We start from the raw sequence: 17,665 nt of genomic DNA, 5'->3' as shown, positions 1-17,665 counted from the left end.
CTCTGCGGCTGTATATCCGCGCTTCGAGGATTCCATACGAGTGGTTTGTTAGCTATTGACACGGTAACCTTATGGCATCAATCACTCGGCGATGAATAAGAACGGGATCTGCGAACGGAATTGGAGTGGAGCTGAAGCTCGGAAATCGCCGCCCACTGAGGCAAAATGCAACCGTGGACCGTGGACTCTGTAGGTAGGATATCTCTATCTTTGAGTGTACCGCACGCTTCGCCTGCCACTTTGCGATTCGCTAGTAGCAGAACGCCAGGTCTACGAAAGCAGCTGGACGGTAGCGTTGCAAATGACACTTTGCCGAGGACACCACCAAGTCCTGGTCCAGGACGCGTCTCAAGTGGCGCCTTGCACCAAGCATGGCAAAGGGGAATTCACTCCTCGTAACCATGCAACCACGAACAGCAAAGGAGTTGTTTGAGTAGTACTACTTGACGACGGGTAGACAACACTTTGGGATTATGGGTGAACGAACATCTACAGCAAGAACGCACTGATCTCTATTACCGTCTAATGGCGACGGCGGGAGCACTTGGTGCCGCTCGAAGGCGCGCTCGGGGCCTCCGTGGCAGGCGTCGAAGGAGCCTCCGTCGAGACGGAGGTAGGCGACGCAGTCACCGTGATGGCGTCGATACCGCTAGAACCCGACGAAGGACTCGAGTAGTCGTCCGTCTCCGAAGCCGCGCCGACAGAGCTGGACGCCTCGTTGCCAGTCTCTTCCGACGTGGTTGAGACGGAGGGGGCGGTCGTCGTTGTACTGGAGGACGGGGCCTTTGTCGTCGTACTGGTACTCGTCGAGTTCGAGGCCGAGCCGTCGGCTACCGTGGACGCGCCAGCGCCCACAGCGGAAGGCGGGGCACCCTCACCCGAGCCACCCTCGAGCCACACGCAGTCGGTGTAAACCTGCCACGGTGAACCGTGCATTGCGACCCAGTAGATCGTCAGTCGGTTGGCGTTGGCGCACTTGGATTCGTCGTAGGCCATCTTAGCCGGACTGCCGGCGAATTTCGTCTGGCAGTCGTAGTCGAACAGTACCTTGGTGTCGTCACACCAGACCTCGCACGGACCGGGGTGCGTGAAGCCCGTGTACTCGATCTGCGACGATGGCAGCTTCGAACGGGCCGACTCCTTGTAGGTCGTCAGGCCGCAGTTTGGATCGACTGAGCTGCTGTAGAGCTTCTGGTTCTTGGCGATGAACGCGCCGAGAGAGCCGCCCCCCTTCTTGGGGAAGTTGGCCTTGAAGAAGCCGATCGCTCCTGTGGGCCCGTAGCCATACTTCCCGCCGTCGATTTCGCCCCAGACATTGTTGTCGATGGTGCTGCCGTATCCGTTGGACGCGTATCCCTGGGTCCATTGCGCTGCAGGGTCCACGATGTAGCCGTGGCCTTGGACTGAGGGAATCGACGCCAGGGCGGCGGCTCCTGTGGCGATGAGAGCGACGACCTTCATGCTGCTGACCTGTTTGCTGTCTGCTGGCTATTGGTTGTGTTGGTGTGCGGCAAATTGGAGAATGACGACACAGTTGAACGCTGCGTGCCTTCAGTACGAACAGCAAGGGGTTCTCCTTGCTGTTTTATCTGTTGTGGGGGCATCCATCCAGATGGAAGGGTGGCAGGACGTAAAGGACTGAGAAGAAGGAGGGGCTGCAAAGCTGTCGCGGCGATCCCCATCGGTTGTGATGAATGTCGACGTGCTTGCCACGAGACAGCCCCGTCAAGCTAACCCACAGGCCACAGCACAAATATGCCGCTCCAACAAATTGAATGCTGCACGCTCTGCGTTTCCGAAAGCGTGTTCGTGTAAAAGAGGGATTTCAAGCATTTTGGAGGTCCTGTACATATACAGTGGATCGCTGTAGGCTTGAGAATACATGTACAGGGATCCTTCCCGCCAGAAAGACACCGGCTTTACGTATGTATGCACCGATTACCTCTTTGCTCACTTTGTTGACTACATGTACTTCGAAGTATCAGAGTGCGATTGAATCGATATTAAGCCACTGGTTGGAAGCGAATGCTGCCACTGCAAAATAGTTTCTTCTCGCCACGTGGGGAATTTTTGATGGCCGATCAGTTCTTCGACATGTCCTGTCTCACTTTGGATTCATTCCGACAAAACTCCACACTGAGGAGTCCTCATTGAGAAAAGGTATGATTCATTCCGTATGAACCCTTCGTAGATTTCTTGACCAATGCGAGCTCTTTCTGTTTAACTCATGAAGCTGGCGGTCCACAACGCGCGGGGGCCGGAATGATAACACCTCTGTGAGTCCTCGCAAGGTGTGTTCATCGGCATCTGCAGCAACCCAAGGTTTTTGAAGTCCCAGCCCGTGATGGAGAAGCGATCTGACTCAAGGGTAAAGGTTCGTGTGCAACAAACCTAGCGAAGGGATTTCAGCTATCCCAGCACACTATAAACCCACAGCAAGAAGAAACAGCATGTGCTGTACATGTTAATTTACCGAAGAGTTTCAATCCGAGACAGTAGAATCCACATCGTCGAAAATGTAAAAGAGTCTCAAGTCGCTTCAGCTATTCCAGTTGTAGCTCTCCAACAGCAGTGCGTGCACCTCAATTAATCGCGGTACGATGCGTCTAAGGGAAGCGAAGTGTAGGTAAATTGCGCTGCTGTAACTTATGTAAACCTTGAGCCTTTTGAACGTCAACGCGGTATCCGTCGCCTGGTGAAAAGGATCGTTCTCTGCACACGCGAGTGCTGATATCCGCCTCCGTAAAAGCAGATGGGGAGTGCAAAGCTGCAATGACCGCGGGTAGAGGGGATCCCTCCCCTCTCCAAGTCGAAGTCGAGCTGATAGAGTGTAGAGGCCTCCTTCCTGCCTTCCTGCCTGCAGAGAGTTTGGATGCAACATGCACGGACATTCGGACAGCGCACCGACGGGAAGCACTTCCGGAGCTTATACTTGACGACATTTAGGGGACTCACTTAGGACGAACTGTACTGCGGTTGACGGTTCTCGCACTCAATAAATCTAATGACGACGGCGGACGCACTTGGTGCCGCTCGAAGGCGCGCTCGGGGCCTCCGTGGCAGGTGTCGAAGGAGCCCCCGTCGAAATGGAGGTGGGGGACGCAGTCACCGTGATGGCGTCGATACCGCTAGAGCCCGCCGAAGGGCTTGAGTAGTCATCCGTCTCCGAAGACGCGCCGACAGAGCTGGAAGCCTCGTTGGCAGTCTCATCGGACCCCTCAGTCGTCGAGACGGAAGGAGCAGTCGTAGTAGTAGTAGTGCTCGTTGACGGGGCCGTTGTGGTAGTCGGCGTAGTGCCGGCAGACGTCGAGCTCGAGTCGCCAACCGTGGAGGCGCCAGCGCCCACGGCCGAAGGAGGAGAACCCTCTCCAGAGCCGCCCTGGAGCCACACGCAGTCCGTGTACACCTGCCACGGGTCGCCGTGCAACGCGAGCCAGTAGATCGTGAGGCGGTTGGCACCCGAGCACTTGGACTCATCGTAGGGCAGCGTGGCCGGGATGGCCGGGTACTTGGTCTGGCAGTCGTAGTCGAACAGCACCTTGGTGTCGTCGCACCAGACCTCGCACGGACCAGTGTGCGTGAAGCCTGTGTGCGTGAGCTTGGACGCCGGCAGCTCGGAGCGAGCCGAGTCCTTGTAGATGGTGAGGCCGCAGTCGGCGTCCGTCTTGCTGTCCACAAGCTCCTGGTTCTTGGCGATGAACTCGCCCAGCGAGTCGTAGCCCTTGGAGGGGAACGTGGCCTTGAAGAAGTTGAGCGTGCCGTTCACGCCGTAGCCGTACTTGGTGTTGTCGTAGACTCCCCAGATTTCGTTGTCCACGGTGCTACCATAGCCGTTGGTCGGGTATCCGGCGGCCCACTGCGCCGCGGGCTCGACGATGTAGCCGTGGCCCTGAACGGAGGGAACCGACGCCAAGACGGCAGCTCCTGCGGCGATGAGAGCGAGGACCTGCATGTTGCTGTTGCTGCTGCTGACCTGTTTGTTTGTTGCTGGAGGCTGCGAATTCGAGAGTGAGGATTGAAATGAGCTCTGCAGTTCGGACAGCAATGCCCTGCCCACTTCACCTAGCTCCCTCCGACTAAGTCGGTGCAGCAGCGATTCCTGACTAAAGCGAGGTGCCCTCCCATCCAGCCAGCCGGCTGGAAGGTTGGTGACGAAGGACGTAAAGGACCGAAATCTCGACAAAAGTCGGGCCAGCTTGGATGCAAAACGCAAAGCTTTCGAGAGCGACCAGCTTCTGAAGCATGACGGTGTGGGATGAGTTGGCTGCACTCACAACAGCTGGAGGTCATCGTTTTGGTCCTGCGGGGCAGTCTCAGAGCGAGTTGGCTCGGACTCTGCAGTTCGCCAGCCGGATCCACGCAAACCGAGCTGGCCAACTGCCTGGAATCCTTGAAAACCCCCTTCGTATAATACTTCTCTGTTGTGAAGCGTCTGCTGCTCAGGTCTGAGTGTGTCGTTTGGTAGAAGAGCAGCGAACCACTGCTACACTACATAACGGTATCGAGGGTGTCGTAACGCTGCCAAGAGTGACAAGGCGTTGTGGTGAGCGGTATGGGGCATGAATGGAGCTTGCCCCCAGGCACGCGTGCCAAACTTGCTTGAAGGCCCGGCCAACTTGGCATGCTTGGCCGCCAAGCATGGGATCGGCTTCCCCGCTCTTTTACCTAATCTCGATCTGATCGGTCACGCGGAAGCAGCAACAACGAAGGTAAGATGACTGGACGGATCTGCATTCGCAACTTGTTTGGGACACTCACACTTCGCAGGAACAATTCTACACACATTATCATCTTGGCTGTCTGGACGGCACTCAACATGCCCGCTGCTCTTAGTCGCGACGCACGCGCCGACTGCACTTGGAGCTGGTCGAGGTGGCCGCAGTTGTCGAGTCTGTCGTCGTCTCTGTGCTGGTGCTGGACGCAGTGGCAGCCGACTCGGACGAACTCGCAGTAGTTTCGGCCTCAGTCGCAGTGGAAGCTTCGTCGGCAGTGGAAGCCTCAGCGGCTGTCGAAGCGGAAGCGGAAGATGCCGCCACATTGCTGCTACTGGCCGAAGCAGCGGCCGTCGTGGCACTTGGGACAGTCGTTGCAGTGCTGGTACTAGTGGTCGACGACGAAGTTGTAGTGTCTGGGTAGGCTGTTGTCGCAGTCGCCGTTGATCCGCTGCTCGTCGTGGGCGGAGCCGTGGCGACGCTAGAGGAGACCGTCTCGGTCACCGACGAAGGAGCCGAGCCGCTGCCCGAGCCACCGTCAAGCCACACGCAGTCCGTGTACACCTGCCACGGAGCCCATGCACAGCGAGCCAGTAGATGGTGAGGCGGTTGGCGTCGGTGCACAGCGATTCGTCGTACGGGATCCCCGCGGGCAGCTCGCCTGGCAGTTGTAGTCAAAGAGCACCTTGGTGTCGTCGCACCAGATCTCGCAGGGGCCCGGGTGGGTGAAGCCTGTGTACGTGAGGTTGGTCGAGGGCATCGTCTGGCGCGCGCTGGCGTCGTACACGGTGTAGCCGCACTGCGCGTCGATGTCGTCGCTGTACAGGACCTGGTTCGTCTCGATGAACTGGCCCAGCGAGTTGTAGCCCGACGAGTTGAACTGCGCCTAGAAGAAGGCCACCGTGGCGGCCGTGCCGTAGCCGTAGACGGAGTTGTCGATGGCGCCCCACATGTTGCTGTCGATAGAGCTGCCCCAGCCGTTCACGGCGTAGCCGTCCTTCTAGGTCGCGGCCGGGTCGACGATGTAGCCGTGGCCCAGCACTGACGGAACGGAGGAGAGCACGATGGCACCGCAAGCGAGGAGGGCTAGGACCTTCATGCTTCATGTGGAGAATGGGAGAGCGAGACTGCAAAATGTCAAGTGACCTACCCGGGCAATGCTGAGAGATTTATAGGAACAGCATCATTCAACCTTGCGCTACTGTACTGCATGGAGCAGGGATCGCTCGGGAGCAGTTAGTGCGTACGTCCTGGTGAGCTCGCGGTGTCCGGCGATGCGGAACCTTTCATCACAGCGCTGATAACACGCAACAACGCGAGCCTTCGCGTGCACGAGCTGCACACAGGTGGCGAGGAGGAAGTCCGAGTCCATCGGCCTCGGCGCGTCTGGCAGGGGGCCAACACACCACCGGCGTAAAGGTGCAAGATCATTTTGAATCGGCGGTCCGGCATCCAGCAACTTGTCGAGACCACGATGTCGGCATATGGTGCAGAGGAAAGCTCGAACTCGTTGCTGATTGCATTTCGGTGACTCAAGTTACACTAAGCAGACTTGGAGTCATCCGCCAGTAAGTTCCGCTCGTACAGCTGGTCACCTGGTCTGCGACGCTGGCACGGGATTCCGCCGGAACTGGCAAGGCACACGACCAAATTGAGGCCACCAAATCAGTTTTAGGCCGCTATGACCGTGGCGATCTCGCGGCGTTTACTTGGTGTAGCTGACTGCTGAGATCCAGTGTTCGCTTCGGTTTTAGGATATGATCTTAGTAGCATATAGTGCGTCTACCAAACGATCACGGAATTGTGTTGCATCGCTCTGCAGACTGTCATGCAAACGGCCAGTTTTTAAGGTCGCACGTTGAAGTCCAATATTTGAGCAGCTGTGGCTGATCAGAGCAATTTGGCGACACTTTCATGATTTCAGCTATCTTCAGGTCATCGGTGGTTATCAGGAGCAACGAACAAAACTTGTTGTTTGCCGTTTTACCATACTTCTATGAATTTCAACGTTTAGATTAAGACCGCGTTTGCACCGATCGAGATCGGGATCACCCTAAGTAGTCGTGCCATGACAATAAAGGTGTACGACTCTCGTCAGGAAAGCCTGCCGAAAGCTGACTGAAAATAAATATTGGTTTTGGTTTGATTGCTACTGCAGCTATCCTGTTGCTGGCATCAATCATGAGTGCATGGCCCGCTGGATAGCACTTGAATCTCCAATTGAAGGCCAGCGAAAGCTGTATGCGTTGCGCGTTGTAGTGTGATGTGATGTATATGTATTAGTGTCTGGAACGAGTCAATGCAATCGATAACGTTCATTGCCGTTGCATGGTCCTTGGTGGATTTTTGAAAAGCTGATTCTCCGAAGAGTAGTCCCCGCAGTCTCAGTACCGCGGATACAGGGTGTTGGCGATGATGTATCTACAGCTTTGCTATTGTTCACAGGTACAGTATCCGGAGCCCCATCTTAAGCCGGTCTTGAACTCATCAGCATACCCCGATAAGTTGCATGATGGTATCCATCCGTTTGTACAATCTGCTGAATAATCGCAACGAGTATTACATGTAGGCTTTCTTCAGTCGGTCCCATTTTTCAATTTCCTCTCCCTCACAAACACACCTCCGACGGTCCCCATTCCAGAATTTGACGGGTCGCGAGCAAGTGTCTGCCAAGGGTCGACTCCCAGGATCTCCGGGCCCTTGGCCTTCCTGGGGGGAATCCTCCCTAGGGAGCCCAGGAAGGAGCATGGCGGCTGCAGCGACGGCTTGCGTGTGACTATGGCCGACGACGGGAGTCGGCACAGGAGCAGCTCGCGGGCGACGACGGCGATTGCGCTCCAAGAGGGCGGCGACTCTATGGGTCGTTGCCACAGTGGTGGGAGACCCAGACTTCGACCACTCTTTCAAGCTAGCGGCAGGTGACCGCGGATCAAGCGCTCAAGCCACGCCTCCACGGAGGCATTTGGGCGCTGTCCTTCGGGATCCTGCCGTCATCCGATGTTGTTAGAGCCTAGGCTCACGCATCCTTCAGCACGCGCCGGACGAACGCGATCAACGCTCAAGTCAAGTCTCCATGGGACAGCGGCAGAATCCGCACAACAGGAGGTGCAGGGCCCCTGTTCTGTGTCTGCCAACCTCGTGGGTGGCGAGTACAAACCACCTGACCTCGCTTAAGGTCGCGCTTTGCACTAATTTTCAGACTCTCCCACCAGACTCTGGTCCAGAGAGCCCCCTCCCTAGTGACGCTTTGCACAGGTGAGGCCCCCGGTCTTTAGTAGTCGTTAGCGATCGTATTAGCTAAGTGACAATAATGATCCTCAATTCAAAAACAAAACAAACAAACAAACCTCCGACGGTCCCCGCCACTCCACCACCATGCGTCTGTTACTGTGGGTCCTTCTTGCAACAGTAATCACGATCCTGTCAAGCGCCGACGTAGCCTCGTCCAAGGCCACTCCGGCGACAATCAACTCGGATCTTCCCGTCCGCGAACTGACCGCCGAGACCAACACCAATGGCAAAAGGCACTTGCGGGGCGACGAAATGAGGTCGCCATGGACTTTGAAGACGACGACGACTACGACGACGAAGAGCGCGGGATCTCCGACGTTGTGAACCGAATGAAGGCTTCGTTAACGGGAAGCGTTGCAACCCGGATGAAGGTTACGCTAGGGAAAATGCATAGCACCGCGAACAAGAAAATGCAAAAGTTCATGATCGAGCGCCTGTTTAGATGGGTATACAAGAGAGGCGAGACGCCTCTGAGCGTTCGAACCAAGACGATGGGGCAAAAAAACTACTGGTCGGCGCGTACAGAACGTGGTACGAGAGAAGAATGGCAATGCCTTGGAAGTACAAGTAATGCGGACAGCACTGCAGCCTGCGCAGCAGAAGAGGCTAAAATGAAACACAAGGAGGTTTCTCGCTAAAATAGTAGTCGACTACGTTGTTTCGCAACGCTTTCACACAAAATTATACAGTGTAGTGCTTCTACGAGAACTTTGCATCAGTTTTGTTTTTCACACCTTCGAGCACTCGACCCCCCTTCCCCCCGTAAGCTCCGTACGCTCTACCAACCCACGGCGAACTGGAACGGGTAGGATCCTGGTTATTCGTGGCATTGCCGGCAGTCCGTAAAGCAACTTTGTTACGACGAAACGACACCGGTTGCAGCACCCTTAAAGAGGCTTCCGTAACCTTAAAAACGGCTCGGCAACCCTAAAATTACAGATTGCTTCAGCTACCGGTAATTTATCGAAGAGAAAATGACAATAGCGGAATCAACTTTGAGATCGAAATTTGACGATCATACGGTCTCAAAGCGGCCTCAACAAGCTAATAGGAAGGAGCTGCACCACATCAAGCGTGACTATCACTACCACGACGCTATCCGCTGTGGTTCAGCAGCCCGCCAGGTTCCACGGGTACCGCATGCATCACAAAGTAGTCTTAGTTAAAAGCACCGCAAGTTCTGTGTCAGAAGGAGAGAGATGCAGGCGATGCTCGGCAACTCAAGCAGCACATTTACCTGGCGCAAGTATGCCACTTGTTGGCGCTATTTTAGATCAACAGTGCGAAGCCAATCGGCCTCGAGCATGGGGCCATGGGCCAGCAGACTTCATGGTCGTCAGGCCAAGACATCGAGTATATACAAGTGCAGCCTACACCTACCAAGGCCGTCGTCTCATAGCACTGGTTCTCCGGCTAAATGGTAGTTGCTAAAACCTACCCGGTCCAATCCGTCAAGCATACAGTAATAGCCAACATAGCTGTTCAAGCCATATCCACACCATATATTACGCCCTACGCTGCTTAGCTTTCGCTTCTTCCCATTTAGGTTTGGCTGTGATCTCGATTCGCCGGACCGCAACCTTGATCTTCATGTCTGCTCGAACGTGCACAGGCATCACACGTTGGAGTACAAACGCAAGTACCTTACAACTTTCTCCGCACAGTGCAACGTACCATAAGATGCCTCCAGGCATGCTTCGCTGTCACAGTCTTCGCCGCAGCCTTCCACGCACAGCCCTCGCAGCGTCTTCCAGCCACCCACTCGCTGGCTGTCGTCCACATCCCTCCAGTGCTTGGCCGTTGGACGTGGCTACTGATTGTCCAGAGGCACAGGTTAGATGCACTCGCACCCCGAAGCCATGGCAAACACACTTACTTACACGTCATCGAGCAGGAGTAACATGGCGCTTGCTGTTGCTTCTTCGGCTTGTCTTCCACGTTGGATCTTTCAAAATGAAGCACCTTTCGCCGGCCGCGTTGGACAACCTTGACAATTTTACAGTACGAATATATTACCCCAAGTAGAACTTTTGCGGTAAGCTACTCAGTAGGGGAAATGTGTCGTAAATTACAAGGTTGCTCACGCCACTTTAACAGAAATGTAAGGTTGCTCGAGCAGCCTTCTGAGATTTTTTAGGTTCCTATTAAGGTTGCTTTAATCACTTCGCCACGGTGGAGGTCCGATTTTCCGAAATAAATTACAGAGAACAAACATTAGTAGCCAATCATTGAGCGACATATTTTTAAAAATATCGATATGGAGTGTTTTGATTGGCTATAAACAAGCGTAACCCTGTGTAACCACTGAAGATTGGTGTCGGATATTACTACAGTATACGCTTCGAAGCCATCTTGGACGAGTTCCCGCACGACTGGGTCATGACGCGAACGCCAGCGAAAGTGTTTATGGATGGTGCACTTGTTGGTCTGTACGGCCTGGAGCCACCACTAGTAGGAAAAAGGAAAAAGATTGAATGGCTGAGCCTCCCAGCTCTTACCACTACTCTCGGGCTTGAGCCCGTTTCTCATGCAACGACCCGCAGCTCTCAGCTCTGCTAATTTTCTCAGGTACCTAGTCTCAGCTTTCGCCGGGTCTCAACTCTGACCTTCAACTTGGTCTTCAATGTGCATTGCACATTGAAGACCAAGTTGAAGGAATGCACATTGTGCATTCCAACAGTGTCGACCGACGACGACTAAAACGCACGAATAAAGAGGATTCACACAGCGACGTTTGCATGGTTCACATTCTTCCTTCCGTGCGCCCTTCACGATATCAATTCAAAACTATTGGGGTCAAGCAAGGTAGTAGTAGACTACAAACCGAAGGATCTTTATCAAAAGGGGCCACAAATCCATCAGCACTTTATCATTTGGGGCCACAAACCTGTCAAAGAGTTGGACTGTTGCGCAGTACCGTAAAAAGTACCGTCGATAGCCGATTGCTGTCCAGGCGACCGGTACAGCGTTGCAGCACAGGTGCCAAACCGCAACGCAACTCAAGTAGCGGAACGCGTCGCAACGAAGTCTAAGCTAGGCACGTTTTGCGGTTTCATTACAGAACTGCTGCAGATACGTACATGTATCAAACCAATTGACTAGTAGTCCATTACGTACTTACTCCAGGACTTCGTACGACCTCAAAGAAATATCACGATCCAGTAACACCACATTGGATCGCCATCGAGTTTGCTCGCCAGCATATGGGGTACATCGAGCATGCATATTGTAAATTACCAGTAATTATTAAAAATAAGCAATGGCAAACCAGCAACGCATCCGAAACGACTTAAGCGTGCCCAAAATTGTGCAACCTCCGAAGAATGGCTTGAATTACCGGTGTGGAACGTTTGCCACAGGACAGCACCCAGTTGCTTGCATACTCATGCCTTCGCTACCAGCAAAAAATAAACTAGCGCTGCTTGTGTGCCGTCCTAATTGCCTTTCAAGGTTAACATAGGTGCTGCCAAGTTGTAGATCGAGATGCGGTAGTTAATTTAAGTTAGAAATTGTCGCGGTTTAGAATGTTATGTACCCCCTCAGCTCAACCCAATATGTCGATGATGTGCTCGTGCAGGCACTCGTCTACGGTAAAAGTTCCGCGGTAGATAACACTTACGATCGTTGTGTAATTAACCTAAATGCACCTTGTACACACAACTGTAGATCGAGTTACCAGTGACAAGCATTGCCAAAGGGTGTAGCTTCAGCCGTGTTGTGCTGGTACTCAGAGCAAGGCGCCATCGATTCAGGAAATAAAATTAAGAGTCATCTATGATTGCATTAACTACTACGCGATAAGTTGCAGGTAACATTGCCGTAGTCTAAGCTTGCCAAAAGCCGTTGCCCACTTGCTTGATCAACTGTTTCAACCTTTAGCCGTGCATGCAGTTTGCAAATATAGACGGTAAGTAATTCCGATTGATTTGTTGCTGTTCTTGCATTCATTCGGAGCACTTCAAGTCGTCATGCAGTATAGGAACGGTTTCACAGATACAAACTGTTGGCCTAATAAGCAGACCCGGTTGATAGATATCTACAGGTTCCGACGTAAATAATTTTGTGCAAGGTATTTCACTATCGGTGCCCAACAGAAAATGTTGTATAGCTAAAATTCAGTGCTGCTTAGATAGAGGGCCCTTTTCATAAAGCTGAAAGGGAAGGCATGGCAGCAAACGAGAACTCCTGGAATGACATTCAATTAGGAACAGCCTACAGCGACACCAGGACTTTATAGTTCTAGTTACGTGCTTCTTGGAAATAATAGAGGACCTTTTAGAGCTTTCCCACTAAAGAGTTGATGCAAGTGTCAAATTCCGCTACGACAGTTATTCTGCTCAATAGCTTCCTCTCTTCGATGCCTTTGCGTCACTTATTGCGCGTTTTAGCTATAAACTAAACTTATTATAATACTGCAAGTAGAAACGGATCCGAGGAATGTTTTGTTACATGAAGGAGCGTCATAAAGCTCATAAGCGGAAGATCACTGCAACGCTGTACCGGTCGCCTGGACAGCAATCGGCTATCGACGGTACTTCTTACGGTACTGCGCTAAGTCCAACTCTTTGACAGGTTTGTGGCCCCAAATGATAAAGGGCTGATGGGTTTGTGGCCCCTTTTGATAAAGATCCCAAACCGAATCAAAAAAGCTTCATTCCTTTGAGGGGGTCCGCCACTTCACTGATCACGCGTAGGTGGCAAACGAAGACTAGAAGAAGAGGGCCGTGGCCAGGGCCAGCAGCGTCGACATGAGCACAGCCGACACGCCGTTCATGGCCGCGCCGCTCGAGCTCGAGTCGCCGTCCTTGCCCGACGAGGTCGAGTCCTTGGTGGACGAACTGTCGGCCGACGCGTCGCCCGTGCCGCCGTTCTCGCCCACGGCCTTCTCGAGCGTGGGGAACGTCCAGTCGCTGGGCGGGGTCTCGCACTCGTCCGAGGTCGAGTTGCAGACCGTGCACGTGGAGCCGTAGAGCTCGCGCTTGCAGCCGTAGTCCGAGTTGCACTTCTTGACGTTGTAGTAGCAGGCCGGGTTCTCGGCCGCCAGCTCGGCGGGCGTGGGCAGCGGCAGCATGTGCGCGATGATGTCCGAGTCGAGGCCCGACGTCTCGATGAGGCCGTTCGTCAGGTTGTAGTAGGCCTCCACGAGCTTCGTGGCGCGCTCCGAGTTGGCCTCCTCGTCCTGCGGGTTCTCCCAGAACGAGATGCCGTCGATCCACTCGCCGTCGGTCGTGGCCTCGAACTCGACGCCGCCGTCCTGGCAGAACTCCGAGAAGTTGGCGTACGTCTCGCCCGTCGTGTTGCTCACCATGGACGTGATGCCCACGAGGTCATCGATGAGGATGAAGCCCAGCACGCGGTAGGCGTAGGTGCAGCTCACGCCGTCGGGCATGACGCCGACGTCGCACAAACCCTGGCGGGTGCTGGCGCGGCACTCGCTCGTCTTGGCGCTCCACTCCTGCAGGGGGCACGTGTTGGGGAACGAGTACCAGACGTTGTTCGGGTAGGGCGCGCGCGGGTCCGTCTCCTTGGTCGTGCCGCCGATGAAGGGGCCGACCTCGGGCTCACCCTCGTCGCCGTTGAAGTAGTAGCAGGCCGTCGGGAAGCCCTCACCGCCCGAGCTCGTGGTGGAGCTGGGCGTGCAGCGGCCCGAGTCCATGGCCAGCATGGTGCCGTACTCGTTCTGGCTGGCCACGTCCTGGTACAGCGCGAGCGTCTCGTTCGTCTGCGCGATGGCCATCTCGTAGAACACGATGTACGTCATGTCGTTCTTGCGCGTGCAGCGCTCCTCCTCCGAGCGCGTGTCGTAGTTGATGCCCTCGGCCTGCACGTACATGAGCGCGCCCTCCACCGAGGCCGTGTTCACCGTGTCCATGAGTCCCACGTACGCGTCGTTGGCGTCGTCGTAGTACGACGACACGAAGCGCTGCAGCTCCTCGTTCCACACGGGCATGTCGCTCTGCACGCGCGCCTGCACCACGTGCACGGGCTTCATGTGGTACGCGTCCGACTGGGCCTCCTCGGCGCCCGAGCTCGAGCCCGTGGACAGCGAGCCCATGAAGTTGTTGGCGCCCGAGCCGCTCGACGTCGTCGTCGTCGTCTTCTTGGTCGTGGACGACGAAGAAGTCGACGCGCCGCTCGACGTGGTGGCGGCCGACGAGGCCGACACGGTGCCGACGCTACTCGACTCGCTCGACTCGCTCGACTGCGCGCGCGCGGCCACGGCCATGGCGACCACGAGGGCCAGCGTCGAGAACACCTTCATGTCTTTCTTCTTCTTGGGGGGAGGGAGACGGAGGGAGGGGGCTGTGTAATCTGCGAGCTCGAACGCGGAGTGCACGCGAGAAGGCAAATTGGCGATTGACTCCCCCGATGGACGGCAGGCAGCCATGCACATCAATCACAGCCGTTGCGAGCCAGTTCGCGCGGTCCGGCTGGATTCTGAGGCGAGGCAATGGGACGACCGCGGCCTCTACATGCACACGTACCGTACGATCACGGTAGCTGTGTGCCACGCTGCAACCCTTGCTCAGCATGCTGAGCCCAGAATGCCGAGCTGATGCTGCAGCAAGCGCCGAGATTCCCTCTTTGTCTCGCCGAGAGAGAGAGAGCTCGAGCAATGCGGGCTCGAAACTTCCGATCTCCTACCAGAGGTCTCTGCTTATGACAACAGTAAATCGGATGAAGCGGCTTGGTTTCGGACATGGTGACTAACCTTTTCGCCTTTCAAAGCTGAGGCGGAGGCTGGAATCTCTTGTTGGGAGCTGCTGCTCCTCCTCGTCGAGTGCGACTCAAAAGGCGGCGCTCCTGGTGCATCCTGCTGCAGCTGACGATACTAGGCAGAGATGGCATGAGATATGTTTGTCGCCCAACGCGCGCTGGAAGCAGCGTTCGGCACCGTTTCCAAAGTCTCAGCTCCAAAGTTTCGTCAAAGTCTCCAAAGTCTCACTTTGCATTCCGAGGCAGGCAAAAGTATCTTCGGGTGCCACTGCCGACATGACATGGAGAGTGCCCGCTTCTCGGCGCAACAACCCAACAACACCGATGCGCTGACGAGGCAGCAACGCACGTGCCGCCGATGGTCACGCGCAACGTCGAGGTCGGGGCGCCCTGGGACTCCCAGGCTGGGAGGGCCATCCGCCGGCGCATGTATGTAGCTGACGCCGTCTGAGTACAGCACCATGCCGCTAGCCGATCGGCCATCAGTATGTGTACTCAGCGCTTCGCTCGCTGCAAGCAGACTTCGCTTCCGCATCTTTGCCCAGCCAGTTGAAGGTGCTGGGGCGGCGGGTGCAACCTCTGGCGCCGCGGCCATTACTGCGCGCGCTGGACGCACATGGGCCTCGCTGTTCGACTGTGTGGTGCAGACTGCGAGTTGCTGTAAGTCGCCGGTGAGCGGGTGTGGCCGCGGAGTCGCCAAGATGTGGCGGGGGCGGAACGGAGGCCGTGGACAGCCTGCTTTAGTCGCTGCAGCTCGACACCATGACGAGATTAATTGCCAGCGCGCTTGGCGCGTCCATGCTGGCCACACGAAATTGGTCTGGGGGGGGGACAGACCCAAGTCAAGTCATGGCTTTCGTTGATCTACCGGTATTTCGCGTCAAGCGTGGCGACTAGTTCGAGGTGGACGGACGCACAGCCGCCAGCCACACAATGTGATCGGCATCGGAACAAGGCGCTCAACGGCACCGCCACCGTGTCATGTCAATGACATTGTCATGGATGTGAGTCAATGGGTATCGCACTCAGGTGTGTGCGTCTCAGTGTTCGGGCCCGCTTTTCTGCGCAGGGTTTGCTGTTTGGCAGGGACGCGATGCAGCCCACGGAGAGCAACACTGCAGGGAGGTCACCTCCTCGCGACAGTCGAGCATGGAGCGCCGCGGGCTTCGGACGTGAGGATCGGCCAACTTGGCACGCCATGTTGCAGCACTGCTGCAGGTAGGGCGCCCTCGATGCAAAGCTTCAACGTGTGCATGTGCACAGAAGCGGTGACGCCGCAATGCAACGACGAGGGCTCTCTACAGTGTGTCACGCACCGCCTGATACCGTTTCTTGATGATCAACTTGACCCGCAGCACTTCCAGCGCCTTTGGTCTTGATGGGACCGCTCTGCGGTCATCTGGCAACGCAGTTCCTTGCTCTACATGCATGAGGCCGACTCTGCTGTTGCTGCTGCTTCCAGGGAACGCCGAGATTACGCGCTTTCGTTGTTCGTTGGATCAGCCCGAGGAAGCTACAGCCGATGGAGTCATCGGATCAGCTCGGCCAAGACCGCATGTGACGGCGTCGTAGTCTGAGGCCTGTTCGATCAGGCTCCGTTGCTGACTCCGCGCCACCGCAGCTACTCGTTGCCGAGCTCCTAGATAATAATACTGTACTTCGATGGCGATGAGTTGGCTTGCTGCCACGCCTCAGGGCGCTTCATCGCGGCGGCGTTGTAATTGGCTTCCGCCGAGTAGCCTGCAGAAACCTTGCGCCAAGTGGGAACAAGTCGCAACTTGAGAGCGGCGAGAACGGTGTATGTTCTGTATCCAGGTAGCTTCACTGGCGTCGCCAGAGCAGCCTTGATAGGGAAGGAAAGCACCGGGGTCTAGCCCATTGAGCCGACCCAGCCCCGTGTCGTCCGTTAGTACCAGCCAGCTCCATCCCCAGCAACTGCAGCAGTGCAGCCGGCCATGAACGCGGGCGGCAACATCCCACCGCCGACAACTTCGTACTATCCTCCCGTCGTTAGCCAGCCGATGGATTCAATTAATTAAGGTGTCCTACAATAGTGAGGAAATCTACTACTTTGCTCACGTGCTATCAAAAACTGCAACATTAATTAAGACATGCTACGGTACCAACTAGCTTGCAATGCCCGCATTTATTACTAGTAAAAAATAAGTACTGGGTGCATGTATGTACGATGTGGCATACGCATACGGAGCGTCATGTTCTTTGCACACAAAAGTTCATACAAATGTACGCTTAGACGTAATGCAAAATAATGGAATTATTTATTCTCTGCTCTTCACACACTTCATTAATATCAATACCCTTCACTGGTGTGACTGCCCATGTCCGTACCAGCCTGTCCTGCGGGGTCCCAGCCACCGCTGCAGCCTCGCGTGCGAGCAGCAGCTGCAGTTTTTCCTCGACGTGGAGCAGGCGCTGGAGGCGCTGGAGCACATGCACCGCTCCATCGAAGCGGAGCACGCCCAGAACCAGCGCACCATGGACGACATGGCCGTCCACCTCGCGACCGAGATCCACCTCATGTGAGCGGCGAGCAGAGCGACCAGTACATATCTCCGTGGCCAGCGCCGCTCCGTGTTTGAGGGGAAACGGACACGGAGTGTGAGATCGGTTTAATAACACTTGCGCATTACCAGCATTATTGGCAACAATTTTGATTCATGCTCTTTCGTAAGACGATACTTAGCCCCAGAATGCCTATCATAAGACAAAGCGTCTTAAGTTTTCCGATCAACGCGTTTTGACTACATCTTGGTTTTTGTATACCAGTGGCTACATTGCATATTGTCTGTCAAAACATAAGACAGTTTGTCGGACACTAGTTTGCGCCATACAATTGGCCAAAAGTGTTCAGGTCACAGCGGCATCGTTGCCGCGGACGCGGTGGCAACGTTGAGCGCCGAAACGATGCAGTTGCATGGTGCGGT

The 17,665-nt window shown here is 55.3% G+C and overlaps 7 protein-coding genes across 7 annotated transcripts; 3 read left to right on the top strand and 4 right to left on the bottom strand.

Moving 5' to 3' along the window:
* Positions 1–522: 522 nt before the first annotated feature.
* On the bottom strand, positions 523–1,461 carry PHYSODRAFT_337515 (hypothetical protein; the record flags this gene model as incomplete). The annotated part of the gene is made up of 1 exon (XM_009535189.1): positions 523–1,461. The coding sequence occupies one exon, from the start codon at positions 1,459–1,461 to the stop codon at positions 523–525; it is 939 nt and encodes a 312-aa protein (XP_009533484.1).
* Positions 1,462–3,412: 1,951 nt separating this feature from the next.
* On the bottom strand, positions 3,413–3,952 carry PHYSODRAFT_454780 (hypothetical protein; the record flags this gene model as incomplete). The annotated part of the gene is made up of 1 exon (XM_009535188.1): positions 3,413–3,952. A coding segment is annotated over one exon (540 nt), but the record flags the coding sequence as incomplete, so codon positions are not given.
* Positions 3,953–4,829: 877 nt separating this feature from the next.
* Positions 4,830–5,811, bottom strand: PHYSODRAFT_261686 (hypothetical protein; the record flags this gene model as incomplete). Its single annotated transcript, XM_009535187.1, has 3 exons — positions 4,830–5,276; positions 5,398–5,598; positions 5,734–5,811. The coding sequence occupies 3 exons, from the start codon at positions 5,809–5,811 to the stop codon at positions 4,830–4,832; spliced, it is 726 nt and encodes a 241-aa protein (XP_009533482.1).
* A 1,600-nt stretch (positions 5,812–7,411) lies between these two features.
* Positions 7,412–8,045, top strand: PHYSODRAFT_287114 (hypothetical protein; the record flags this gene model as incomplete). The annotated part of the gene is made up of 1 exon (XM_009535186.1): positions 7,412–8,045. A coding segment is annotated over one exon (210 nt), but the record flags the coding sequence as incomplete, so codon positions are not given.
* A 42-nt stretch (positions 8,046–8,087) lies between these two features.
* PHYSODRAFT_317825 (hypothetical protein) lies at positions 8,088–8,641 on the top strand (the record flags this gene model as incomplete). The annotated part of the gene is made up of 2 exons (XM_009535185.1): positions 8,088–8,320; positions 8,356–8,641. The coding sequence occupies 2 exons, from the start codon at positions 8,088–8,090 to the stop codon at positions 8,639–8,641; spliced, it is 519 nt and encodes a 172-aa protein (XP_009533480.1).
* Positions 8,642–12,711: 4,070 nt separating this feature from the next.
* PHYSODRAFT_261807 (hypothetical protein) lies at positions 12,712–13,995 on the bottom strand (the record flags this gene model as incomplete). Its single annotated transcript, XM_009535184.1, has 2 exons — positions 12,712–13,777; positions 13,811–13,995. 2 exons carry the CDS (start codon positions 13,993–13,995, stop codon positions 12,712–12,714), a joined length of 1,251 nt encoding a protein of 416 aa, XP_009533479.1.
* A 1,083-nt stretch (positions 13,996–15,078) lies between these two features.
* Positions 15,079–17,264, top strand: PHYSODRAFT_337511 (hypothetical protein; the record flags this gene model as incomplete). Its single annotated transcript, XM_009535183.1, has 5 exons — positions 15,079–15,149; positions 15,241–15,391; positions 15,465–15,538; positions 15,807–15,938; positions 17,105–17,264. 5 exons carry the CDS (start codon positions 15,079–15,081, stop codon positions 17,262–17,264), a joined length of 588 nt encoding a protein of 195 aa, XP_009533478.1.
* Positions 17,265–17,665: the final 401 nt, after the last annotated feature.

The sequence above is a fragment of the Phytophthora sojae genome, assembly GCF_000149755.1.
Source record: "Phytophthora sojae unplaced genomic scaffold PHYSOscaffold_8, whole genome shotgun sequence".
Classification (NCBI taxonomy): Eukaryota; Oomycota; class Peronosporomycetes; order Peronosporales; family Peronosporaceae; genus Phytophthora; species Phytophthora sojae.
Note: the sequence above shows the minus strand (reverse complement) of the source record. Positions and strands in the feature narration are given on the sequence as shown.